The sequence below is a fragment of the Bacillus rossius genome, chromosome 2 (assembly GCF_032445375.1).
Source record: "Bacillus rossius redtenbacheri isolate Brsri chromosome 2, Brsri_v3, whole genome shotgun sequence".
In the NCBI taxonomy this organism is placed as follows: domain Eukaryota; kingdom Metazoa; phylum Arthropoda; class Insecta; order Phasmatodea; family Bacillidae; genus Bacillus; species Bacillus rossius.
The window spans coordinates 25,709,077-25,737,057 of record NC_086331.1 but is presented as its reverse complement, the minus strand read 5'-3'; the positions used below and the strand labels follow the sequence as shown (position 1 = coordinate 25,737,057).

The window sequence follows — 27,981 nt, the reverse complement described above, 5'->3', positions numbered from 1 at the left end:
TGATTCTGCTGACCCCTGCGATGTGATGGTGGAGCACTGGTGGAATAAAGTTGTCGTGGAAACATGGCTACACCGAGAAATTCCACTGGTTTACTGCGACTTCCGCCAAATTTCCCTCTGGTGAAAATCCGGGGGAGACCTCATCAGGGCTTAAACCCAAATCATCTTGGTGGAAATCGAAGCGAGTGATATGAATACATTTTAATATCTTAAAAGGGTTTTAGCTCTTTAGTAACTTTCATCACCAACGAGCCAATATTTTAATTAGACGGATTTATTGACTGTTGACAATTTGTAATGAATTTAGACGACACAAAGTTATACCCATATCTTAACCAGAACCCTTTGCACTGAAAGTCGGCGTGCATTCGACTGTGCTACAGAGGTTGACTTCTCTCAACCACTGTGGTCCCTATATTTTATTCAATGTTAAGACAAAGAATATTTTATTTTGTTTTACTACCATAATGATTTTTCCTCGTCCTGAATACTAGTCACTATAATATTCAGCATATAATCACAAAACATTATTTCTGAAAATTGTGGTGTACAAGTATGTAACCTAACGTCAACTATGAGTTACTTTAAATTTTGTTAAAGGGAAGGTTTTTCAAACATCCTGGGGATAAGGCTGCCCGAAGCTCTGCCTTGCTGCAACTCAAGATGGATGTCTGTGATCCCGCTGGATGTTTGTCAGAGCTATGCATTCAGCTAGCCATCATCATGGTTGGAAAACAGTTTTTTAACAACTTCCTTGAAGTTTTTTTGCCGTGAGTAAACAAATATAATTATTTTCTGTATAAGTAAAACTATGGTACATTTCTTCATATGTTATCTATGTACTGTTAACTATATTTTATTCTATTCCTCGAACGAAATTGTCTTTTCAAATTATATGAAATAAAATTATGGTAATTTTAGTTATCACATTTAATCATAAAGAAAGAAATAACATGAAACATTGGTTATGTTTCTAAGGAACTCAGTAAAGGGAATACTGTGTGAGAGGGTTGGCATCATGGGTTGCTCATACCCGGAGACTAAATATGGATATAAACCAAACGCCACAGCTGCGTAGTACAAATATTTCAAGTCCATCACTAAATGGCTTACCTGTCAACAGAACTGACATAATTGCATCATGGTGGATGCAGTGGTACGTTGAAATTATAAAAAACTTGTAAAGCTTTATTTTCTGAATTTTAAATGTAGTTAGTGATTGATATTTTATTATAAGTGCATTTAAATGTGTTCTGCATCTCGTTAATATTTGACATTAACAATTTTTAACAATCTGTTGATAGCAAATCGTAAGCTAGTGTTAGTATTATATGCAGAATAGGTTTATGTCATATATTTAGTTTATGATCATCCTAGTGACAAGATAATGGAGTCGGGAGCTAAGCAGCAGCCACACAGAATGTTGTGCTATGTTCGCTGTGTTCGCTGCGCCAGGTGGCCAGACAGAATAATCTAGTTCGCGATGTCAGAGAGGCATGCCGTGGGATTCAAGTGATTATACTGACGATAGTAATATTCTGCTGACTCTCACAGCATATAAACGTAAATAGAAATAGGTTCATTAATTTAATCTAAAAACAAAAGAATTTTATCATTTGATTAAGCAGTTTCTTGTGAGGACAAAACCAAATTTATGGATTATTTCAGAATAAATTCAACTCATTTTGATAGCATTCCCTTGAAATCAAATCTCAGGCATTGTCATGCATATCCTGCCTTGAATATTCATCCATCAATTTATTCCATAAACAAGGATATTTTCGTAATCTTTTAACTAACTTTTCCGTCGACTTGACTATTTAAAGCACAATACTGAGAGAAATTAAACTTCATAAAAAGTAAACGCTAAAGTACAGCACAATTCTGTGCGAAAACAGATGTTTTTGGTTATCTGCACATGCGCGCAGTCAGCGATGTCTAGAAAAATAGCCGAGAACTAAACACCCAGTGACGTCGCCAGGATCGCCAACATAGTGAACATAGCGAACATAGCGAACATAGCGAACATAGCGAACACAGCTTGGTGTGGCCAGTGACATCTGAGATGCAGCTGGCTATATTTTAATCGCGTAGCGAAAATAGCGAGCACAGCGAGCATCGCGCCCTATGTGGCCGTAGCTTTAGTTGTCAGTTTTTGTAGTTTTTTAGTTAAGACAGACTACAAAACACAACAATGTCTACAGAAAAAAAGGGGGTTGTCTGTAAAGTCGATTTCCGGACGATAATTTTACGTGATAACGTCATAAGAAAACATTGATGAAAAATTGCATACTTTTTAATTTTCAAATATTATTTGCAGTTTTTACAAATTTGATTTAAATAATTTGTTTAAATATAATCACGTACAATTAGTTAAAAAGCCCGCCTTAACCTGTTTGATATTATAGAAGATTTTCTCGCACGGTGGTTGGCCGGTTCTTGCACGCTCGGCTCAGGCGGAACGTGACAATGAGTCATTATTTTTCGTGCGTGCAGCCGGCGTTCAACGATTTATAAGACGTTATCACGTCAAAAAATTATTTGCAAGTCACGTTCTATTCCCTATCACAGGCAATTAGCATTCACCTGTGTTAGAAATACAGGCTATTACTAAATTTGGTGGCCAGTCTTTCATGAAGATTGAAGTGTGGGATATGTTGGGATACTTAGTTGTGGGGTTGGCAGAACAGTCATACTGTGTGTTTCTGCTGTCTTCCGGGGCATGAAGACGGAGAAACAACACAAAAATAATCCAGTCCCGGAATGTCAGAAGGAAATGGATCAGATCTGAGACATCCCAGACATACCTGGTAAACGAACCCACAACCGTTGGTTCATCATTCATGCTTTCTGACAGCCAGAGTCAATATTTGGACACAAAAATATAAAAATATAAAAAACGAGAAGAAAATTCATTTATCAGGGTCTGGAAACCCCTACTTTGTCAGATAGCTTTAAAAAGTATCTTTGGTAGCCCTTGTTATTAGACAACCATTTACACATAGCGATAAAATGGTTTCAGCAAATACAGTCAGCTCAGTGGTAATGTCGGTATTATCAGCGTTCGTAGTCATTTATTTATAATATTTGTTTTATTCACTTTATTGAGACTTAACACATACAGAGTAGAGACATTTTCCTGGGTTTTGGGAAACCACGGAAAACCAAAATAAGGATGGCTGGACCAAGATTTGAATCCGGTTCCTTCAAAATGCCGGTCCAATGATTCACCACCTCGCCACCTCATTTGGTGGATCGTAGTACTGGTGCGTGATATCAGTTTTTGAAATGGTATGGAATGACCAGTTTCTTTCTGTAGACAATTATTATTTTAATTAATTAACGTAAATAATACCTTAAGAAATTATTTCATTGTAATTATTTGAGAAAACAGCGTTAAAAAAGTGAGAATGAACACCCTACAAAATCCCTTTTGACATTATACATAAGCAACAAATGCAACATTTAGGTCCAGAGGTCAGAAAAACCCGCGTGGAATTAAGTTCCTACGGCTTTCTGATCTCCTTTCCAGGATTAAGTGAGACGATTCTGCCGTTTTTCACTATTTCTTTCCGCTGTATAGAGGCTAAGAGCTAACCCAAACCCCCCAGTCCTGAATCCAAAGAATAAATATTTCATAAGTGAAAAATCTTTGCCCCAGCTAGGAATTGGACTCAGGAACTTTCACTCAGGTCAGGTCTTTTGACTGTAAAAAGGGCTAAAATGAGTGTTTTCACAAACGTCTGTAGTTATGAAAATTTTGGCGTGCACAATTGTAAGTGGTATGAAGTCTCACAAATGTGTGTCACTGTGCAGTTTATCGCCTAACGCATAAAGGTGAAGAGGCACATGATATGATGCTCCTGTAATTGGCAAACCTAAAGCGCCCAGCAAAGCGGCCACCCGGAACTATTAATATTGTTTTTTGATAGACACCAGGCATTAAGTGACCAACTGCCTCTATGCACTAGGCAGTAAGCAGGCATGCAGTATTTTCGTCGTGGTGCATGCCACCATGGGACTCTAAGTGGTGACACTGTAATTTTGTCTTTGGAAAGTGTGTAACAAAGTTCAGTGCACTCTCTAGTGGTTTCGTTGAATTAAATTACATTTAAAGATAAAGATATACCAGTGTGAAAGTCTATCTTGGCTTAGAACGCATGTTTACCAACTGTCTTGAAAGTATACTTCCTCCATTGTCTAAAGATTTTTTTTCATGTGAAAGTGGATTGAAATAAGTTCAGCACTTTCATGTAAAAATGTGTGTTTTAGAACACTCAATAGGCAGCGTTGTCTTTCCACCATAATTATGCAGCGGACTATAGCAGTGGCAAACCACCGTCGAATCGTTTCATTTCTGAAGTTAATAAACCCAACATTCTGTAGTATTTCAAGATTATATATGTTGTCTGTTCAAATAAATATCTGACTACATACGTAATTAAACTTTTCTTTTGAATTTACTGCTTTTCCTCCAATTACATAGACTTGAAATGTGCTTTTGTAAAATTACGTGTGTATAATGTTACATATATTTAAAGAAAATGTCGGAGAGAAAATATGTTTTTTTCTAATAAACATTGGTTAATTATTTAACAGGAAAATGTGGAACTGGTGGAACAAACGAACCCATCGGTCGAAAACCAAAGATTTCAATCGTAAATACTCATGTTGGGAGGAAGATTTCCAGTTAGTCGATGCTGGCCGCCTTGCACTTTTTGAAGAATATCTAGAGATGGGTGAGAGCAATTTTATTGCAACCCTTATTATTCTTTCTCTTAAGCTTATTCAGAAAAAAACATTATATAAACAAAGGTTTTGTGATGCAAAATATTTGTTCACAGTTCTTCAGTACGGCTTCGTGACATTGTTTGTGGCAGCATTTCCTCTGGCACCACTGTTTGCTTTGCTGAACAATATTGGCGAGGTTCGCATAGATGCTTACAAAATGGTAACTCAAGCCAGGAGGCCACTTGCTGAAAGGGTACAAGATATCGGTGCTTGGTATGGAATCCTACAAGGTGTTACATATGCTGCTGTTGTTTCCAATGTAAGCATATTGACATGACATAGCAAAAATAAATATTTTATTTTATTAACATTTAACGTGTTATGGACAGCGAGGGCATTATATATGGTAAATAATGACGACACAGACCAAGAATATTGGGAAAGGAATTGCCCATGGCCGGTAAGGAACCATCACAGCGTTTGCTTCAAGTGATTTCGAGAAACCATGGCAAACAGAAGTCAGGATTTGAATCCCGGTCCATCAGAATGTAGTTTCAGTGTCTTACACTGTGCCACCTTGCTCCATATAGAGAACAGTAAAATTAAAACTGTTCAAAGGTCTACACAATGTTTAAATCAGTAGCTCAACAGTAGTGTTGTTTGGCTTATTGCGGTCAAAAGGAGAGGCGCAGAAGCAAGCTTGTCCTTGAACTTACCCATATGCACCCACCCTGCCCACTGGTGCTGACTGGGCCCTACACAAAACTGTAGCCTTAAAGTAAAAAAACAAGGAATATCTGGGAAAAATATAAAATTATTTTTTTCTTGTTCTGTATACAATGCTCCAAAAACTAGAACAAATTTTAAAACTATAGCCTGTACGTAAACATATATATTAATTGTTTTTATTTATAAACTTACTAAGAGTTACATCATCAGAAATGAAATTTGAAAAGGGTCTTAAAATAATTTTAATGACTGGAGTGAATCACAGGCAAAATTGTGATTAAGTTCAAATTTACTTCACCAAGTCTCATAACGATAAAAAACCCTATCTACCTATGTCGTCTTTGAAGAGAATGAAAATATGTAGAAAAATAGGTTAAGGTTTGCTCTTTCATTAAGTTTATAAATTTTTCTAAAGCAAATTGTTATTTTTACACATAAGTGGTAATCATTCTCAAATAAATACATCTCATAATTTATGGTTTTCCATTTCCAATTGATTCTAACTTAAGTCATAAAAATTTGTAAGTAAATTATATAAAAATGACGTTCGACAATTGTTAATTTTTATTACAACTTGATAGATACTTTTTCCCCCCAATTTACATTTAAATATGCATGAGAATTATCGTCACAGTCACCAAACGATACGGTAACATTAAAAAAGGTGCTTTGGCAGGTGAGTAATTAGCAAGCTGGCCTCCCATTAAAGTGATCTGGGTTTAAACTCTGACAGTGCCGCTCCCAGATTTTTGCATTGGGGAAACGTGGTGAACATTGACTATGATTTGTGAATTTTTTCAGAGTAGTTAATTTCCCTCACTTAAACATTCTGTCACTGATCCATTGTAGGACTACATTCAATGTCACCTCTCAGGAGGTCTGCCACTGGTGTGCCCCACATTTAACTAAATGTGAGGCGTACCTCCCTCCCCCCCAAACCTAAACACACCAGACCTCCGGCTAGCTCAAAATTGGTCTAGAGTGAACGCACATTAACACTCAAAGACAATTAGCTGAGCTTTGAAAAAAATATATTTTATGTTCGAAAAGACTGTTACTGCCGATGATTGATACCTTAAATAAGGTCCTTTGGACACAAACTGATTTTAAATGTTTTTTTATCTGTCCTTCATGAAAATTCACAAGTCACCATGGTCACTATATGTCAACCACGAAAACAAATACAGTACTAAAATACAAACAGGTTGCAAAAAACATCTGCTTTGACTCCGAAACACAAATTTACCCTTTGAAGTTATAAAAAATTGGAAAACTAATATTTTTAAAATTTTTCAATAATTTTTTTTAAAAATTATTAAAAACAAACAGCGAACTATTTTTATATTATTAAAAAATGTGCTTACGTTTTCGTCACCATCTACGTCACATAACAAACAGCAACTTTACACATGTATTGACCAGATCAGGCACAAAGATATCACAAAAACACATCTGTGAAACATAAAATCAACACTCGTTCATAAACGCTATTAAAAAAATTCAGACTAAATAAAGTACTCAATGCGATCAAACATATTACTTATAAATTAATTTATTCTTACATTTGACGAACGGAAACATCTTTACTATATCGTTAGATTAAGTTTGAAAAAAAAATCACGACAGCAGCAAGAACATTGTTGCCAAGCACATGACATTCAAAATAATACAACTCTGTTTTTACAAAAGAAACCAAAAGCACCATCTTGGTTTCAAATATTTAGGCCATCATTTTCAGTTCAATTTTCAGAAAAATGGGAGTAGTTTTAAGTTTTTGCAGTTGGTCATAATGTATAATAGAAAGTAAATTACAGAGAATGAGAATATGATTCAAAATTGGATGTGATAATTCTTCGCGGGAAATTTTATGAAATAAAAAGGTATCATTTATAAATTTGGCATTACAAGCAGTAGTAACAAAGGTGATCGAGGTGTGACTTCAGCACCTATTTGGAAATTCTTCAAGAAATTACTTGATAACGGGGCAGTGCACTTTTTTCCTTCTGTTCTGAAAACTGAATATGGTTTAGCAACAGGTTATTATGGGTCCTTGTGAGGGGGGGGGGAGGGGCAGTAATGAAGGTTGCCAATGAACGTGTTTTCACTGGTTCTGGAAATAATGTCAATTACAAGTGAACATGTTGAAGAATTAGTATTTCTTCACAAAAATTTGAAGTAAAATATGGCATAAGATATTTGCTTATTTCCATTATGTGTTGCTTATTATTTGTGCTTATTTGTCAATATTAAGTAGTGAACTTGAAATCATTTGGACTATTGATGTGGATGGTTTATGAGAGACTAATAAAAATGCATTATTTAATGGTAAACATTTTTTCTGTATACCACATGAAGTGACATAAATTCAATGCTGTTTCTCCCGATCCCACTCCAGATCACGAAAATCCAATGTCTTCCATGACCGAATCCCACCTCGGAGTAAAAATGTCATTCCTGTGCAATCCTAATAAATAGCTGTTATTTAAATCATACTAGAAAACCTAACCACAGTACTGTATATGACATGACAACACAAATCATTAGTAAAACTCATCTGACAGTGAGGAGAGCAGTAGTCGGGGTTGCTACGTCATCATCTTGTCTCTTAGAAGTCAGAGTTAATAAAGAAAGATTTACAAAGTTTCCAATATTGTAAGAAATATGTTTAATGACTATTTCAACAATGTGTGGCTTTAAAAAGAGAATTTTCATAGGCCCGAGAAAATGTGCAGCGGAAAAGTCACGGGACATTGACAGTCCAGTATGCAAACAGTATTTAGGGACATATTGACATCGTACCTACACATGCAGACGCTACCATATCCTATTGAGTGCCCATTGGTACCAGTCCTGCACAATCGACGAGTCATTTTCTCATTCATGTTTGCGAAATAGCACATAAATTAGTTGCAATGTACCAGAACATTTTCATAAATGTAACGTAATCTTACTAAAACATAATATAGTTTCTGCAATGTTACGAAAATGTGCCACCAGCGCCAAAACATTGCCTAGACTTACAACTAATAAAATTAATTGAAAATATAGCAAAAATTATGCTCCAAGATTAACTGCAATCAACAGGAAAAGTTCTAGGAAATCTATTTATGAGTGAATCAGCGTACTCTTGTAAAATATGACATTTCATGGGTCACGTAGTTTACAGTGAATGCTGGTGCAAGGTTTACATTAAATCTGTAAATGTAGTTACGTAATCATTAAATTTTTTCCTACTAATTTTAAAAATAGTGCGCTCGAGCTGAATATATTATTTATGAAAATTGTAGCAATTTTCTAAATAATACAAAATTACCTTAAATAAATGTTTAGTTTTCTTTAATATTCTGTTTTTTTTTATTTAAGCTGTAAGTTAACTGATAACGATTGTTTGCAGGCCTTTGTCATTGCGTACACAAGTGATTTCATTCCACGCATGGTGTACACATATGAATATTCGCCAACTGGAGACCTGAGAGGGTACATAGATTTTTCGCTATCAGGTACAGTCACGTGTTATCGCTGCACCTATTTAAATTATGAAAACCTACATACTGCAAAATTTATATCACCTATTTGGTTTCATACATAATAATGAACGTTATACATATATTGCTTAAACCTTGTTTCAGATTTCAATACATCAGACTATGGGTCTGGCCTGAACGGAACAACCAGCCATCATCCTAGGTGCCAATACAGGGGATACCGCCGCAATTACACAGACCCTATGAAGTATGAACTTTCTCCAGTCTACTGGCACGTCTTCGCAGCACGACTTGCATTTGTTGTTGTATTTGAGGTAAGAATGTTGTACGGCCTAAATTTTAAGAAATCGTTTGAGTCTTGTTTTACTCACATTAAAGAATAAATAATTTTCTTGAAACAACTAAAAGTTAACGTAATTTAATTTTTGTTAATTTGGGCTATCTAAAATAAATTTTAATAAGATAATATGTATCAACTTAGACTTAACAGCAATTAATAACTTTCATTTGTAAAGTTTGTAAATTATTAGTGGCTTGTACTGTGTGGTTATTATGTGTCTTAGAAAATGCTTTTGGTTAGTTAATTCAAAATCTTTTTGTATGTGCAATTTATTCTTTTGTTCAGCATATTTATACATGAATCAGAGTTTACAAATGTTCGATGGAAGTAGTTTTAAGTCTGAAACAGAACTTGCTAAGTGGATTTAATGAAAAGAAATATGAAGAAACGGAGTTCCAATGATAAGAGGTAGAAGTCACAGCCTGCTGTCAAACTGATTTTCTGGTCACATAAACAGTTCATCAAAATTCTAAAAACTATTAACTGTATAGACCTAAATATTTCTGTTGATATTGTTAGGATTTATAATGTGGGGAGAACTGGGCTCGCAAGGGATAGCCTAATTAAGTTTTATTACTGTTTTATTGATAACTAATATTTACATCAATAATAAATAATTGTACTTGAAAATGTCCAGTCAAAAATCACTGGAGTAGTATAGTTTGGCCGGTCCTGGCACAGGGTCCAGGGTCCGGTGCCGGGTGCCGAGCCATATCTCTGAATGTGATGTCATGGCGGCCATCTTGGATAAGTGTGACCTTGACCATTGACCTTGACTCCGGCGGCCATATTGGATGCGCCATCTTGGATCAGCCATATTGAATCCGCCATCTTTAAATCGTTCGCCCCACTCACTCATGATGAAATTTTCTTCTGGTCGCCATATCGATTTTCTTTCTGTTCCGCTGGAGGCCACCATCTTGGATACAGTCGACTTTGTTTCTGCTGTTTGTTCCTAGAGAGCGCCAGCGTCACTCTTCATTTTTTCTGTTCCACTGGAGGCCGCCATCTTGGATACCGTCGACTTTGATTCTGCTGTTCGTTCCTAGAGAGTGCCAGAGTCGCTCTGTCTCATCACATAAGATCGATGTTCCATTACCTACCATAGCTATTATGGTCTTTATCGACATATTAAATTTAGTTTTTTATGCAAAATACATTGGAAGTGCTGTGATTCGAACCATCGCAGCTCTGATCTCTAGGTTGGAAAACATACGCCTTTAACCGCACGGCAATCGAGACATTTACCCGACTCAGAATTAAATAAGGTATAGGTACATATAAAAATAACATGCATATTCGAAATTGTAATTTTTTTTTAATTTGAAGTAATAATATCAAAACCTGTTCGAGACAGAACCTCCATCATATATTAAGACATAACTGTTGCAATTATCGTTACAGTCGTCATCTTGAAATCTGTAATTTTTATGCTAGAAATTCCGAAAAAATTTCAACAAATATTTTAAAAATTGCCTACTTCAAATGCTTAGTTATTTAAACGATTTCGGTCCTCGGTTCGATTTCCGGCGAGAGTAAACCAGTAATTTATTCATATATTTAAAAAAATCTCAATAAAAAGTAATAAAAACGTCTTACACCACACCCAACCTTTTGAATTGTGACCACTGTATCAATTATAGTTACGGACGCCATCTTGAAAATCTTTATTTATTATCAGAATGTCATGTCCACCATCTTGTCTTTGTCCGCTGGAGGCTGCCATCTTGTTTTCGTCAGCTAGAGTGTGCTGGCGACATGTTAGTATAATTTTCTGTTCACCATACCTTTGACCTCGACTGTTGGCATTGACTTTGACCGAAAACTTGAACTTTGACCTTGAGCTTGAAATTTGACCTTGAACTTGAAATTTGGCCTTTACCTTAAATTTGACCTTGACCTTGAAATTTGACTTTGACCCCGGCGACCATCATGGATGCGACATTTTGTGTTCAGTCCATTCTACCAGGAGCTACCACCTGCTAGAGGACATTGCCACCATCTTGTTTTCGTCTGCTGGAGGACACCATCTTGTGTGTGTACTCATCTTACCATCATTACCATCATTACCATCATGCTAGTTTTATTCTAACCCGCTAGAGTGCAGTAATCATTTATTATTACTGAGGTGCCCACCATCTTGAAATTTGGGTGCCATATTAGAACCGTGTAATTATTTAGCTAGAAATGCGGGAAAAATTAAAGAATTCACCAAAAAAAATTTACAATTAATTTACAAATTGATTTGATCAGTTTCTGTCCTTGGTTAGATATTTGAACAGTGACAAGTGTCACTAAATATTAAATAAATTTTAGATTCTGTTTTACATTACCTTTCGCGGAGTTTATTAATCATTATTTCTTCAAAAATAAAACTCAAGACAATGTACGACAATGTTCGACGAATTAAATACGTTGCCGATAAGCCCAACATGAAAGTCTAGTTTTTCGATAATATGAATAACCTCTAAACCGTTCATGTACAAATCCATACATACAGGCCAACTGTCTCTGGAACACGAGACCGGGTCATAAACAATTTCAGACGTATAGAATAGTCATTTCCTTACCTCACGACCTTCTTCATCGACAGATAATTATATTAAATTAAACCAACGCAACATGTTTTTACGTGTACAAGAGGACCAAGAATCCCATAAAAAAGGCAGCACATTTTGGAAGTACCATCAACAAAAAGGAAGCACTTTTTGGAACCACAATCAAAAAGGCAGCACATTTTGGAAGCACAATCAAAAAAGTAAGCACATTTTGGAAGAACCATCAACAAAAAGGCAGCACATTTGGAAGCACCATCAACAAAAAGGCAGCACATTTGGAAGCACCATCAAAAAAAGGCAGTACATTTGGAAGAACCATCAACAAAGAGGCAGCACATTTTGGAAGCACTATCAACAAAAAGGCAGCATATTTGGAAGCACAATCAAAATGGCAGCACATTTTGGAAGCACAATCAAAAAAGGAAGCACATTTTGGAAGCACCATCAACAAAAAGGCAGCAAATTTGGAAGCACCATCAACAAAAAGGCAGCACATTTGGAAGCACCATCAACAAAAAGGCAGCACATTTTGCAGGCACCATCAACAAAAAGGCAGCACATTTGGAAGCACCATCAACAAAAAGGCAGCATATTTGGAAGCACAATCAAAAAAGGAAGCACATTTGGAAGCACAATCAACAAAAAGGAAGCGCATTTGGAAGCACAAATTACGAGAACTAAGTAATAGTTAGAAATCAGAATACAAGAAATAAAAAGATTAAATTTTTACTTTCATTATTTAATTTATTTCTCAACATTATAAAATGCAAGTAAAACAAGTCATTATTGTATGTAGCCAGCTTTCCTCAGTTCTTTGAGTATGAAGGATATTTCTTTGATGCACGAATAGTTTCCTGCACAAAGCGAGTTATGTAGAAGTCTTAGCCAGTGAACCAATATGTTTGGATCCTTTCATGATGTGTAATCAATCTCTTCTACCACCATCTTACTTACTGGTTTATTATAAAAACTTTTAATATCACAATAGTACCAGTGATCAGAATAAGCTTTATCTGATGTATTTATTATAATACGTCGTTTCCATCGTTTCGGTCTCAGGACACCTCCACATTCTTCGATCTTGACAGCTTTAGGTGCTTCATCATAGTCTATGCCTTTCTCAACAGCCTCAGAGTCACTCTAGCAATCACCATAGAAGGCATTGTCTTCACCCAGATTACAGTAAGAATTCGATATCGATGATGTCGAAGTTTCTTCATCGTCTTCATGCTTCCTTTTTAGGCCCGGTGCACATGTGCGGACATTGTCCGTGCGGTGCCGCTGCGGCACCGGAGATGCGTTCTCGGAAGGCTTGACTGATAAGAAGTAATGCACACTCAGCTGCGGCACCGCAGTGGTACCGCACGTCCATTGCACGTCCACTGTGCTTACATTTTTGTCCGTAGATCCCACAGGAACGCTGCGGCGCCACACGTCCAACTAGGTTCCTTAGTACATTGGTGTCAATCGAGCAATGCACACGTGCGGTCGATTGCCGCAAAGTGAGATGGCAGCATCACGTGAATTTGAAGACATATTAGATGTTGAATTCTTCATCGCAGAAGTTAAAAGTTATCTAGAGATATGGAACGTAGCCGTTGAAGAATACAATGATCGTAATAAAAACAGAAGTGCGTGGATCAACATGTGCCGTAAATTTTGCGAATCGTTTGACTAAAAGAATGACAAGGAAAAAAATCGAAATATGTAAGTATACATTATACTTTATTTTAATAAATGCCTATATGTTTATCTATATAAATACAGACAGGTCAGTAGTATATCCCATAAAGATTTGTATACTAGGTACACAAAGAATATCCGTTTACGTTTGTACACATCTCTCTCGTTAGTCGGCATAATTTAGAATGTGCGGTATTTGTCTGTACTGTGTGAATGTGTTTCTGCGGCAACGTTGCGGTGCCGCAGCGGCGCCGTGCGGACAATGTCCGCACGTGTGCACCGGGCCTTAGGAGTTCATCATTTTTACAAAGTAGGAAAGATCTACTTGAATTCGGCTGGAATGTATTCTCACTTTTCACGTTAAAGATTCTTCCATTGTCTTCATTCTTCCATATATCATCAACGTCCTTCTATTTAAGTTCTTCGTCTATATCGGATGAGCCACGAACATAATCTCTTCCAAGACAAGGAAAATTATTGTCGTAATGCAGATCACTCTTCCTTAGTCTACTAGATCCATCGTTGTCCTCTAGCTTGTACGCAGGCTTAGCATTACATGTTCTGTCATGTCTTTTTAAGTTTTTTCTCCGCGTAAACGACTTGCTACATCGAACACAACTTATCATATTGCGTAGTGGATTTTTAACACAGTCATTATTCTCGTGTTGTCTTCCATTCTTTCTCAAGATAAATTCTTTGCTGGAAAACTTACACCTGTGTCCTTTCGATATGTCAGACACCGAATCAGGTTTCATATTAGTTTCTGAGTCTAATGCCAGATGCAAAACTGAGTGTTTTAAATTAGATCCATTACTTAAATAGAATTTTTTTCATATTTCATCAGCGAGAATTAAGTTACCTCATACAAAAAAAAACTTGTTACAAGTATTCCCGATTATTAGCATGAGATGTCGCCACGTGTTGTGTTGAGTCATAATTTATTTAGTTCTTTTATGTGGGATGCGGGATGCTCACTAACGATCGCAAAAGAAGGGTGGCTTCGCTAGACACCAAGTAGAAGGAAGTTCGTCTTGTATGTTAGTGCTTCGCAGATGTCTCATGGTATATTATTTTACCTGAATAATGGTTGCTTATTTTTTTTAAATTCCACCTGGTAAAAAGAATTGCAAGTGCGGATTTAGTAGCAGAAATTAACGAATTAAATGTAACTCCAAATAAATTGTCATGACATAGGTATTAGTTAAAATCCTTTTTGCTGAGAGCTGTTTCTCAGAATAGACAGAAGCACTTCAAGAAACCACAGGAATAATCAGAAGCAAACGGAGAAAACCATCAACATATTGACAAGAATAATCAGGAGCAAATGTATTGACAAGAATAATCGAGAGCACACGGAGAAAACCACTTCACCTTTCTTCGATATCATAAAAATACAAAAAAATATTTAAAACTTTAAATAAATTTTAAAAAATTTAAAATTAAAAAAATTACAAAAAAATTCATAAACAGATTCTGCTATCTTGTGAACTTCTCATTGATGAGCAAAGATAGAGTTCTAGTACAAGCCAGAAGATTATGTATTTTTTTTATTTTTTGTATTTTTTTATTTCAATTTTTTTAATTTATTTTTATTTATTAAATATATTTTCTGTATTTTTATAATATCTAAGAAAAGTGAAATGGTTTTCTCCGTGTGCTCTCGATTATTCTTGTCTATACAATTGCTCTTGATTATTCTTGTCAATATGTTGATGGTTTTCTCCATGTGCTCCTGATTATTCCTGTGGTTTCTTCAATTTCTTCTGTCTATTCTGAGAAACAGCTCTCAGCAAAAAGGATTTTTTACCTAATACCTATGTCATGACAATTTATTTGGAGTTACATTTAATTCGTTAATTTCTGCTACTAAATCCGCACTTGCAATTCTTTTTACCAGGTGGAATTTAAAAAAAAATAAGCAACCATTATTCAGGTAAAATAATATACCATGAGACATCTGCGAAGCACTAACATACAAGACGAACTTCCTTCTCCTTGGTGTCTAGCGAAGCCACCCTTCTTTTGCGACCGTTAGTGAGCATCCCGCATCCCACATAAAAGAACAAAATAAATTATGACTCAACACAACACGTGGCGACATCTCATGCTAATAATCGGGAATACTTGTAACAAGTTTTTTTTTGTATGAGGTAACTTAATTCTCGCTGATGAAATATGAAAAAAAATTCTATTTAAGTAATGGATCTAATTTAAAACACTCATGGCCGGTTTCACCAATGTCCCCTAACTTTTAAGAGCTGCTTAAGGCATGTGTAAGGGCTGCCTAGCACATTGAATCGTTTCACCAACAGTTAAGTAACTCTTAAGTAATCTTAAGCATCCCTTAGTTTAAGTGGTGGAAATCGGGCCCCTAACTATTTAAGCGGCACTTAATGTCACAAAACAAGAAAAATAAAATGGATGCCGTGGAGGAATACGAAGAACTAACCGAAGGTGTACATTTTATTTTTGATATAAATGTTATTGCTGAAGTTGTGGAACATTTTTAAGGTGAACTTAATGTGAAATCCTTTATTATAAATACATTCGAGAATGTTCGCATACTCCACTTTTATTTAAGAACTCATTTAATAAGGAAGTAATTAAAGGTTTTTCTTTTTAAAGTCTTAAAAGAACATTTATTACAAGGAATTTTGTATGTTCTAAAGGAAAAAAACTGATATATTTTTTTTTATTTTCATCTGCTATTAAAACTTAGTTTAAACTTAGACAAAATTACAATAGCGATAAATTCTCCCATGCTGCTCCTTTTCTTTGCTCGAAACAGCATCCGTCCTCTTATTTTCTATTATATTTTTATGCCTCTCAACTAGGCTCAACACCTTCATTTTCTCATCAGAAGAAAAGTTTTGCGTTTTCATTCTCTTTGTTTCAAACATTTTCACACTACTTTGCAACGACCATATAGCTACTACTTTCCGTGAAAATACACTAATATCGTAACATCCAATTACCGCGAAATTAATAAACATTCAGATATTTGTTTACTGTTTAGTTAAAATATTTGATTGGCTTATGTATGTCACGTGACAAAAATTTCGAAGTACCAACCTGAAAACTATTAGTACTTATATCTGTACGAACCCTCGCTCTATGGCAAGCCAGTCCCTAACTAAGCAACCCCTACATAAGTGAATGTGACGATGGTGAAAACCAATTTCGTGAGAATTGACATTAAGGAACGCCTAAACTTAAGCAGTCCTTTTCTGAGGGTGTGTTTAGGAGGCGTTGGTGAAAACGGCCCTCAGTTTTGCATCTGGCATTAGACTCAGAAACTAATATGAAACCTGATTCGGTGTCTGACATATCGAAAGGACACAGGTGTAAGTTTTGCAGCAAAGAATTTATCTTGAGAAAGAATGGAAGACAACACGAGAATAATGACTGTGTTAAAAATCCACTACGCAATATGATAAGTTGTGTTCGATGTAGCAAGTCGTTTACGCGGAGAAAGAGCTTAAAAAGACATGACAGAACATGTAATGCTAAGCCTGCGTACAAGCTAGAGGACAACGATGGATCTACTAGACTAAGGAAGAGTGATCTGCATTAGGTACGACAATAATTTTCCTTGTGTTGGGAGAGATTATGTTCGTGGCTCATCCGATCTCGACAAAGAACTTAAATTGAAGGACGTTGATGATATATGGAAGAATGAAGACAATGGAAAAATCTTTAACGTGAAAAGTGAGAATACATTCCAGCCGATTTCAAGTAGATCTTTCCTGCTTTGTAAAAATGATGAACTAAAAAGGAAGCATGAAGACGATGAAGAAACTTCGACATCATCGATATCGAATTCTTACTGTAACCTGGGTGAAGACAATGCCTTCTATGGTGATTGCTAGAGTGACTCTGAGGCTGTTGACAAAGGCATAGACTGTGATGAAGCACCTAAAGCTGTCAAGATCGAAGAATGTGGAGGTGTCCTGAGACCGAAACGATGGAAACGACGTATTATAATAAATAAATCAGATAAAACTTATTCTGATCACTGGGACGATTGTGATATTAAAAGTATTTATAATAAACCAGTAAGTAAGATGGTGGTAGAAGAGATTGATTAGACATCATGGAAGGATCCAAAAATATTGGTTCACCGACCAAGACTTCTACATGGCTCGCTTTGTACAGGAAACCAGTGGCGCAGCCAGAGGGGTGGCCAGGGGGGCCATGCCCCCCCCCTCCCCACGAAAGTTAAATCTTATTTTTTTAAATATTAAGTTTGCATAAATAATTGTTATTTATTTTTAAATACTCTTACACTTATCTTATTCATACAAAATTTTACCTTAATTTTAATATTTTACAATGGTATTGTGGACAAAGAGAAGTAACATTTACTCGGTTCCAGTGCTTAGTCTAAGGAAAGCTGGAATAACTTTGTGCTTCATAGGAAAGAAGTTGTTGCCAGGTCAAACAGCTCGTTGTTACACGTAAAGTATAGATATGTGCGACGAAAAAAGGAAAGGAAGTAATTTACTTTCGTATTTTAATAAAGTGCCGAAGCAAAACGGAAGTGGAGATGATATGACAATGACAGGTGTATCAATACAGGTAAGATTTATAACTAATAAGTTAATCACGAGTTGGAAGTTAATATTACTAAAATACTAAGTTTCCATATAGGTTCGATAAAATTTCTAAAATGCTTACCGTTTTCAAAATGGCCACGGAAACTGGTTTCAAAACGTTATGTCTCAATGTAATTACACCAATTGGAATAGTACCTAACGGACTGAGTCGAACATAAAATGATATGGAAATGCGGATCGTATTGGGAAGGAATGGAAAGTAAATGAAATATGCATTTTTTTCTGGCTACAGTTGCCACGTAATCAGGAATAACAACACTTTTATCGTGTCCATTAAATTTACTTCCGGAATTTAATTCCATATGTGGCAAAATGAAAACAGCTGTTTGTTTTTATTTACTTATTTGTTTATTTTATGTGAGCCAACATAAATTAAATCACGCCAATAGTCCAACACGCAAATATGTCATGCGAATCGAAGTCGTTTTTAATCGGACTGAAATTTTCCATGGGAATAGGTATTGTTCACAATCTAGATTCAATAACCAAAACGTTTTGGTACCTACATGGAAACAATCAATGTTTTTTTATTGTTTCATCTAGAGATTAACGAGCCTTAGAGTATTGAGCAGACCCAAAATGAGCTACAGAAAAACAACATAAAATCAAGCCGGGCAAAAAAAAAAGATCCTATTTGAGCCTAAATCAATGCCATTTATAGGAAGGAAAATATTGTTTATCTTTCTTCATAATAATTACGTTAATAGTTTTAGACGACAATAAATATTTTTAAAGGTTTCGAGTGTGTGAACAATTTCTTCTTCTTATTTATTTTTTTATTATATTATTTACCTACTTTTTTGAAATCTGTGACTTGATTCAGTGGTTAAAAATCAACTTATTTGATATAACATGTTATAGCTCATGAATAAAACAGCATAGCATGCATGTGAATGGAATGGGGGAGAAACTAATTTATATACATCATTAGTCACATGCATGTTATTTATATTAACTGCAGTTATTAATGGAGTACTTTGTAGATAAAAGGTGTACAATAACATTCTGCATTTAATTATTAGGTTTCCTGTTAGTTATTTGTTTATGTATTTTTCGAAGTTACATATGAAGTAGACAGTCAAAAAACATACCGTAAATATTTATAATAACATAAATACTTTGAATTTGTTTATTGTGACTTTGCAAATGCTTTGGTACCCATGCTCAACCAATTAATCGGACAGTGCTACAGAAGTGTATTGTTTCTTTATTTTGTACAAACTGCTGACGAAAATAAAACATCGCAGTGTTCAGGTCCTTCTTTGGAACACAGACAATCTCTTGATGAGCAAAACACATTTTAAATGGCGAGTTTAAAAATGCAAAATAACCATGTTATCGGGAGTTACATTTACAGGCGCAATATAAGCGAAGATGAAAAGGAAGCTGTTTTAAAAAACACGTGGACTCCAAATGCTGACTTCAAATTCGAAAGTCAATTTAAGGGCAATAGAAAAAGGAATTTTCAGATTAATTGGTTGGAAAGATTCAGCTGGCTAGCATATTCCAATGAAAAGAAGGGGGCATTATGTAAATTTTGTGTTCTTTTTGGACCGACTTCAAGTAGTGGTACTGGTAAAGGATCACACCAATCTGTTGGTTCTCTGGTTAAAATCCCTTTCACCAACTGGAAGGATGCTTTCGAATGCTTTCAGAATCATGCAAACAACAAATGCCACAAAGATGCTTGCGTATCAGTAAGTAACTTTCTTCAAATTTGCGATGGTAAAATAGAGGACATACAAACTCAGACAAATAATCAAGCAAAAGAAATAATCTTAAGCAACAAGAAAAAATTGGCAGCAATTATTCAGACAATTGTGTTGTGTGGCAGACAAGAAATTGCACTTAGAGGCCACAAAGATGCAGGACGCCTTTCTATTGAAGAACCCGACAGTAATGATGGCAACTTCAGAGCACTGTTGCGATATCGTGCTAAACATGGGGATGATGTGCTAACAGGGGCGTAGCCAGGGGGGGGGTTTTAGGGGTTCAAACCCCCCCCTTAGCCCTAAATCTTTAATTAAATTTCTTATTCATCACTCAAACAAATTTCATATTAAATATTAATAAAATTTTTACCATCACAATATTTAAATTTAAGTACCGAAAACTACTAAAATAGCACTATTTTACACCTTAAAATCAAATTTTCCCGGGGGAGGACCCCCGGACCCCCCGCTTTAATACGGGGGTGGGGGGGGGGCATGTTTCTTAACACCCCCCATACACAAATCCTGGCTACGCCACTGTGTGCTAAAAGAACACATCACAACCTGTAGTGTAAATGCTATGTACACTAGCCCAACTGTACAAAATGAGATCATAAGTATTATTGGCACTACTCTCCAGGAAACCATTGCAAACCGAGCATTAAAAGCGAATTACTAAACGGTACTGGCAGATGAAACAAGTGACGTGTAGCGAATAGAGCAATAGTAGTATAGTTTGGGGGCTCCGAGATCTGGCGCCGGCGCGTGGATTGTGATTGTCGGTCCGCCATCTTGGATTCTGACGTCACGGCGGCCATCTTGGATGGTTGTGACCTTGACCTTGAATTTGATCCCCAAAAATCGCCAAAATCCGCCAAAATTGGGCAAACTTTGCCCAAAATTCCTCAAAAATCGCCAAAATTTCCATTTCTGTGGAAAAACGTTCCGCCAAAAAATCTCAAAAAATTCCACAAATTAAAAATTTCTCTTTTCGAGGGAAAAATTTCCCGTTTCGAGGGAAAAATTCGCGTTTTTAGTCCTTAAAAATCCCAGCGGCTGAAAATTCCTAAAACTGGCTTAAGCATCCTTAACTCAAGCCTCAGTTAAGCCATTTCTAGGAATAAGGATACCATGACCGCCATCTTGAATTATGAAGTCATCGTTGCAATTTCCGTTACGGCCGCCATCTTTAAATTTATAATCCGATTTTAATAAAAAAAAATTTAAAATTCATAAAACAAATTAAATAATAAAATTTTTAATAAAATATTTAAAAAACAAACATTTACGACACGGAGCTCGGAGTCCTCGGTTCGAACCCGACGAGTGCAAAAAAAATAAAAATGGCGACCGATCCTTCCCCCGCGGTGGCTGCAGGCATACTGACTCCCACCACTTTTTATCATCATCTAGTATGACGTCATGGCCGCCATCTTGTCTTCGATGCTGGAAGCCATCATCATTGTATCGTCGGCTAGAGTGCGCCGAAGACATGTTAGTTTAATTCGTATCCGCTAAAGTGCAGTAATCATTTATTACTGTGACACCCGCCATCTTGTCATTTGGCTGCCATCTTGAAAATCCGTAATTATTTAGCTAGAAATTCGGGAAAAGTTCCAAAATTCATTAAATAAATCACTCATTAATTTACATATTGATTCGATCGATTCCCGTCCTCGGTTCGATACCCGATCGTTGCAATAATGTTTAATCTTATGTAAAAAAAATAATTTAAATAAACCATGTTCAACATTAGTAAAGAGACTCTAAATTCTCTACGACCACCATCCTATCAGACATCAAGACCACCATATTGGAAATGCGTAATTTTAATGCTAGAGATCCGGGAAAAAGTTCAGAAATCATTAAATAAATTTCCGATCAATATACTGATTAATTAGATCGACTAAGGTCCTTGGTACGATCTAGGATGATGCAAAAAAAATTAAATATAACATCAATTTAACATAATAGTAACAGGTTCGAGGAATTAAACACCGCAAGTTCTTTTACAAACATAATAATTATTACATAATTTCTATTCTACTACAGGATCACTTACGAAAGCCAGCAATCTTATAATCATTTAGTTCCGCAGCGGTGTGAAATGACTAATTGTTAGCTCCAATCGGTTTATACTAGACAGAGTCCAGCCAGAACCTTTACAGACATAGTCCACCTCTTCTTGACAGAGTTTCTGGATACCGTCTTTAACAGTTTTCTTCACATCGTTAGAACTGTAAATTACTGCAGCCGATGTCTTGAATGCACACTTCTTCACTTCGTCATCGAACGGATATGGCTTTCCATATATACAGTCCAACCACAAGTTATATTTCAAAGGTCCGTTTGTTGCTACATCATCAGTAAGCTGATTGATTATCTTCTGTCTGATATCGTCAAGAAAATTACAAATGTCCTTCGACTCACCGAACGTATTTAGATAATAGTAGTCTTTCAACGTTCCACGAAATGCAGACTGCGTCAAGTAGAAGCCATTATCGTTCACTTGTAATGCTCCGAACACAGTCTAAGGTTTAGTTCCATGTTCAGACGTCATAACAATCGGTTGTTGGGCATCTGTTTTTTTGGTTGTACGCTTTCGTGTCTCCAATCTAAAGCGAGGAGTCGAAATGTCGGCAGGTAGTTCAGCAGTAGGAGCACAGACTTCACCTTTACATTTTTTCGCATGATGTCGCAAACTGTCAATTCGAGTAAACCATTTAAGGCACTCATCACATCGAAACTTCATGCGAGAAGGATTCTTCGCGCATTTGCTCCGCTCATGTCTTCGTGCATCATGGGAAAATGCGAACGACGTATCACAGTAGCTGCAAGGATACCGTGGTGATGAAGACGATCCTTTCAGACCCGATCCAGATACAGGCGTTGCAACAGTAGTACCATTTCCAGGCATTCTCTTATGCACATCGATGCATCGTTGTTGCGCCGAAACCTTTACTTTCTGCCGCACAGCAGGACCTTTGCATGCCTTCATGTGCGTTTTCATATTATCTTTTCTGGCAAACTGCTTATGACATTTCTCACAAACAAACATTTTACGATATAGGTTCTTGGCACATTCGCTCCTCTCGTGTCGCCGAGCATTGCTGTTGTTTGAGAAAATCTTGTCACAGTAACAGCACCGATGTTCGCTAGTTGTCAAATCAGCATCCATTGAAGTCTCCATCGAGGTCGTATCGTCGATCGTCGTGGTTTCCTGCACATCCAGCTCAGTAGTCATTAAGCTATCTTCTGCTGGTGGTATCACATCTGTTGAAATCTCCTCCAATGTTGACGTCGTCGTCGTTGCCAACGGGATCTGCTCCACCATTGTCGTCGCTGTCGTCAAGAATCCCGTAGACGATGGTACAACGTCCATCGAGTTCGGCGTTAAAGTCGGTAAATATGCCATAGAGTTCTCAAGAACAGGTAATTACGCGACTTATGCACCAGATGAAATAATCTAGGTGATCCTTACACCGTCGACGACAGTAACAAACTGAGCGACCTGCTGTCTAGGACTCGCTTATATACATGCACCGGATGGAATAATACGCAAGTCAAATCAAGAACCATTTACTATAATACCAGAGTCAAAATAACATTAAAAATAGAAGGACCATCAACGAAAAGGCAGCACATTTGGAAGCACCGACAACGAAAATGCAGCACCGACAACGAAAAGGCAGCACCGACAACGAAAAGGCAGCACCGACAACGAAAAGGCAGCACCGACAACGAAAAGGCAGCATATTTGGAAGCACCGACAACGAAAAGGCAGCACCGACAACGAAAAGGCAGCACCGACAACGAAAAGGCAGCACATTTGGAAGCACCGACAACGAAAAGGCAGCACCGACAATGAAAAGGCAGCACATTTGGAAGCACCGACAACGAAAAGGCAGCACCGACAACGAAAAGGCAGCACATTTGGAAGCACCGACAAAGAAAAGGCAGCACCGCCAACGAAAAGGAAGCACATTTGGAAGCACCGACAAAGAAAAGGCAGCACCGCCAACGAAAAGGAAGCACATTTGGAAGCACCGACAACGAAAAGGCAGCACCGCCAAAGAAAAGACAGCACATTTGGAAGCACCGACAACGAAAAGGAAGCACCATCAACGAAAAGGCCGCACCGCCAACGAAAAGGAAGCACATTTGGAAGCACCGACAAAGAAAAGGCAGCACCGCCAACGAAAAGGAAGCACATTTGGAAGCACCGACAAAGAAAAGGCAGCACCGCCAACGAAAAGGAAGCACATTTGGAAGCACCGACAACGAAAAGGCAGCACCATCGACGAAAAGGAAGCACATTAATTTGTCATTGACTCCAATATTCATTGGCTCCAATATTCATTGGCTCCAATATTCATTGGCTCCAATATTCATTGGCTCCAATATTCATTGGCTCCAATATTCATTGGCTCCAATATTCATTGACTGCAATATCCATGAGCTCCAATATCAATTGGCTCGAATTGCTCCAAAAGGTTCCATCAGCCTTTTCGCTCCAACAGTCTTTTGGCTCCGATAGTCATTGGCTCCAATAGTCATTAGCTACAATATTCATTGGCTCCAATAATTATTGACTGCAATATTCATTGGTTCCAATATTCATTGGCTCCAGTATTCATTGGCTCCAATATTCAATGGCTCCAATATTCATTGACTCCAATATTCATTAGCTCCATCAGTCATTGACACCTACAGTCTTTTGGTTCCAAAAGTCTTTTGGCTCCAAATATTTTAGGCTAGAATTCTTCGAGTCTAACAGACTATGAGACCACATGGCTACGAGTCTAAAATGATCTAGCTGGTTACGAGTTATACATGGCTTGCGAGGCTACAGAGCTACGAAGTTTCTAGTACACAGGTTTACATGACTGCGAGGATACAGGACTACAAGTCTGCAAGAGTACTTGACTACGAAGGTACTCGTCTACATGACTCCAGTTACCGCATCTGTCTTCGACAGAATTTTCTCTTTTGCTCCAACTGCTCCATCAGCATTGTGTTATAAGATTACAAGGCCTCTTGCTTACGTAGCTTCAAGTCTACGAGCCTCCAATGCATCATGACTACGAGACTACGAGCCATGAGGTTACGAGTCTATGCAATTGCGAGTCTTCTAGGTTACGTGATCGCGAGGCTATAGGACTACGAAGCTTCCAGAACGCATGGTTACGAGACTGCGAGGCTACAATTCTACGAGGTCCCAAGACATCCTGGCTACGCGACTACGAGCCATGAGGTTACGAGACTACGTGACTACGAATCTTCAAGTTTACAAGACTGCGAGGCTACAGAGCTACGAAGCCTCTAGTACACAGGTTTACGTGACTGCGAGGATACAGGACTACCAGTCTGCATGAGTACTTGACTACGAAGCTACTCGTCTACAAGGCTACAATTACAGCATCTGTTTTCGTCAGAATTTTCTCTTTTGCTCCAACTGCACCACCAGCATTATGTTATAAGATTACAAGGCCGCTTGCTTACGTAGCTTCAAGTCTACGAAGATACTTGGATACGTAGCTACAATTCTACGAGGTCCTAAGACTTCATGACTACGCGACTTCGAGCCATGAGGTTACGAGATTACATGACTACGAATCTTCATGTTTACGAGACTGTGAGGCTACAGAGCTACGAAGCCTCTAGAAAACGAGTTTACGTGACTGCGTGGATACAGGAATACAAGTTTGCATGAGTTCTTGACTACGAAGCTACTCGTCTACAAGGCTCCAATTGACACATCTGTATTCGATGGAATTTTCTCTTTTGCTTCATCAACGCCATCAGCATTATGTTATAAGATTACAAAGCTACTTGCTTACGTAGCTTTAAGTCTACGAGGCTCCAATACATCATGACTACGAGACTACGAGCCATGAGGTTACGAGACTATGCGATTGCAAGTCTTCAAGGTTACGTCATCGCGAGGCTATAGGACTACGAAGCTTCCAGAACGCATGGTTACGAGAATGCATGACTAATTGGCCGCATGGCTACGAAACTTTATGTCTCTAACTGACTACAATAGCACTATTCAGTGGTGAGAGTTAATTTACTTCATGCAAAGGTACTTGCTGCAAGCAGTTCCGCTTTTCAACATCAGATGACGTCACGTTTTGCTTGCAGGTAAAATAATATTTATTTATTTTATGCGGGATGCGGGTTGTTCTTTATCGATCGCATAAGAAGAATGGCATCGATAGTCTTCAAGGAGAAGGAAGTTCGTCCTTCCTGCTAGTGCTTCTCAGATTTCTCACGGTCCGACATATTGGATTGCGACGTCACGGCTGCCATCTTGGATGGGTGTGACTTTGACCTTTGACCGAAACCGCAGGAATGATCGCAAGCACACGGATTAACCATCAAAATATTGATAAGAATAATCAGGGGCACACGGAGAAAACCATCATAATATTGGCAAGAATAATCAGGAGCACACGGAGAAAAACGACACATGTTTTCTTTGATATCATAAAATTACAGAAAAAAAAATATTTAAAAATAAAAATAAATTAATAAAAAAATTTAAAATAATAACAAAAAATACATAAAAGATTCTGCTAGCTTGTAAACTTATCATTGTTGAGCGAAGATAGAGTTCTAGTACAAGCCAGTCACGTAAACCTGTGTACTAGAGGCTTCGTAGCTCTGTAGCCTCGCAGTCTCGTAAACTTGATGATTCGTAGTCACGTAGTCTCGTAACCTCATGGCTCGTAGTCGCGTAGCCAGGATGTCTTGGGACCTCGTAGAATTGTAGCCTCGCAGTCTCGTAACCATGCGTTCTGGAAGCTTCGTAGTCCTATAGCCTCGCGATCACGTAACTTAGAAGACTCGCAATCGCATAGACTCGTAAACTCATGGCTCGTAGTCTCGTAGTCATGATGCATTGGAGGCTCGTAGACTTGAAGCTACGTAAGCAAGAGGCCTTGTAATCTTATAACACAATGCTGATGGAGCAGTTGGAGCAAAAGAGAAAATTCTGTCGAAGACAGATGCGGTAACTGGAGTCATGTAGACGAGTACCTTCGTAGTCAAGTACTCTTGCAGACTTGTAGTCCTGTATCCTCGCAGTCATGTAAACCTGTGTACTAAAAACTTCGTAGCTCTGTAGCCTCGCAAGCCATGTATAACTCGTAACCAGCTAGATCATTTTAGACTCGTAGCCATGTGGTCTCATAGTCTGTTAGACTCGAAGAATTCTAGCCTAATATATTTGGAGCCAAAAGACTTTTGGAACCAAAAGACTGCAAGTGTCAATGACTGATGGAGCCAATGAATATTGGAGTCATTGAATATTGGAGCCAATGAATATTGGAGCCAATGAATATTGGAACCAATAAATATTGCAGTCAATGATTATTGGAGCCAATGAATATTGTAGCCAATGACTATTGGAGCCAATGAATATCGGAGCCAAAAGACTGTTGGAGCGAAAAGGCTGATGGAACCTTTTGGAGCTATTCGAGCCAATTGATATTGGAGCTCACGGATATTGGAGTCAATGAATTTTGGAGCCAATGAATATTGGAGCCAATGAATATTGGAGCCAATGAATATTGGAGCCAATGAATATTGGAGCCAATGAATATTGGAGCCAATGAATATTGGAGCCAATGAATATTGGAGCCAATGAATATTGGAGCCAATGAATATTGGAGCCAATGAATATTGGAGTCAATGACAAATTAATGTGCTTCCTTTTCGTCGATGGTGCTGCCTTTTCGTTGTCGGTGCTTCCAAATGTGCTTCCTTTTCGTTGGCGGTGCTGCCTTTTCTTTGTCGGTGCTTCCAAATGTGCTTCCTTTTCGTTGGCGGTGCTGCCTTTTCTTTGTCGGTGCTTCCAAATGTGCTTCCTTTTCGTTGGCGGTGCGGCCTTTTCGTTGATGGTGCTTCCTTTTCGTTACCGGTGCTTCCAAATGTGCTGTCTTTTCTTTGGCGGTGCTGCCTTTTCGTTGTCGGTGCTTCCAAATGTGCTTCCTTTTCGTTGGCGGTGCTGCCTTTTCTTTGTCGGTGCTTCCAAATGTGCTTCCTTTTCGTTGGCGGTGCTGCCTTTTCTTTGTCGGTGCTTCCAAATGTGCTGCCTTTTCGTTGTCGGTGCTGCCTTTTCGT

The 27,981-nt window shown here is 37.6% G+C and overlaps 1 protein-coding gene across 1 annotated transcript in view; it reads left to right on the top strand.

Moving 5' to 3' along the window:
- Positions 1-27,981, top strand: part of LOC134528864 (anoctamin-4) — a 207,979-nt gene that overhangs the window by 163,172 nt on the left and 16,826 nt on the right. The window contains exons 15-19 of the mRNA XM_063362531.1: positions 601-770; positions 4,600-4,739; positions 4,845-5,050; positions 8,855-8,960; positions 9,090-9,259. Coding sequence (XP_063218601.1) covers positions 601-770; positions 4,600-4,739; positions 4,845-5,050; positions 8,855-8,960; positions 9,090-9,259 — 792 coding nt within the window. The remainder of the gene's footprint in view (positions 1-600; positions 771-4,599; positions 4,740-4,844; positions 5,051-8,854; positions 8,961-9,089; positions 9,260-27,981) is intronic.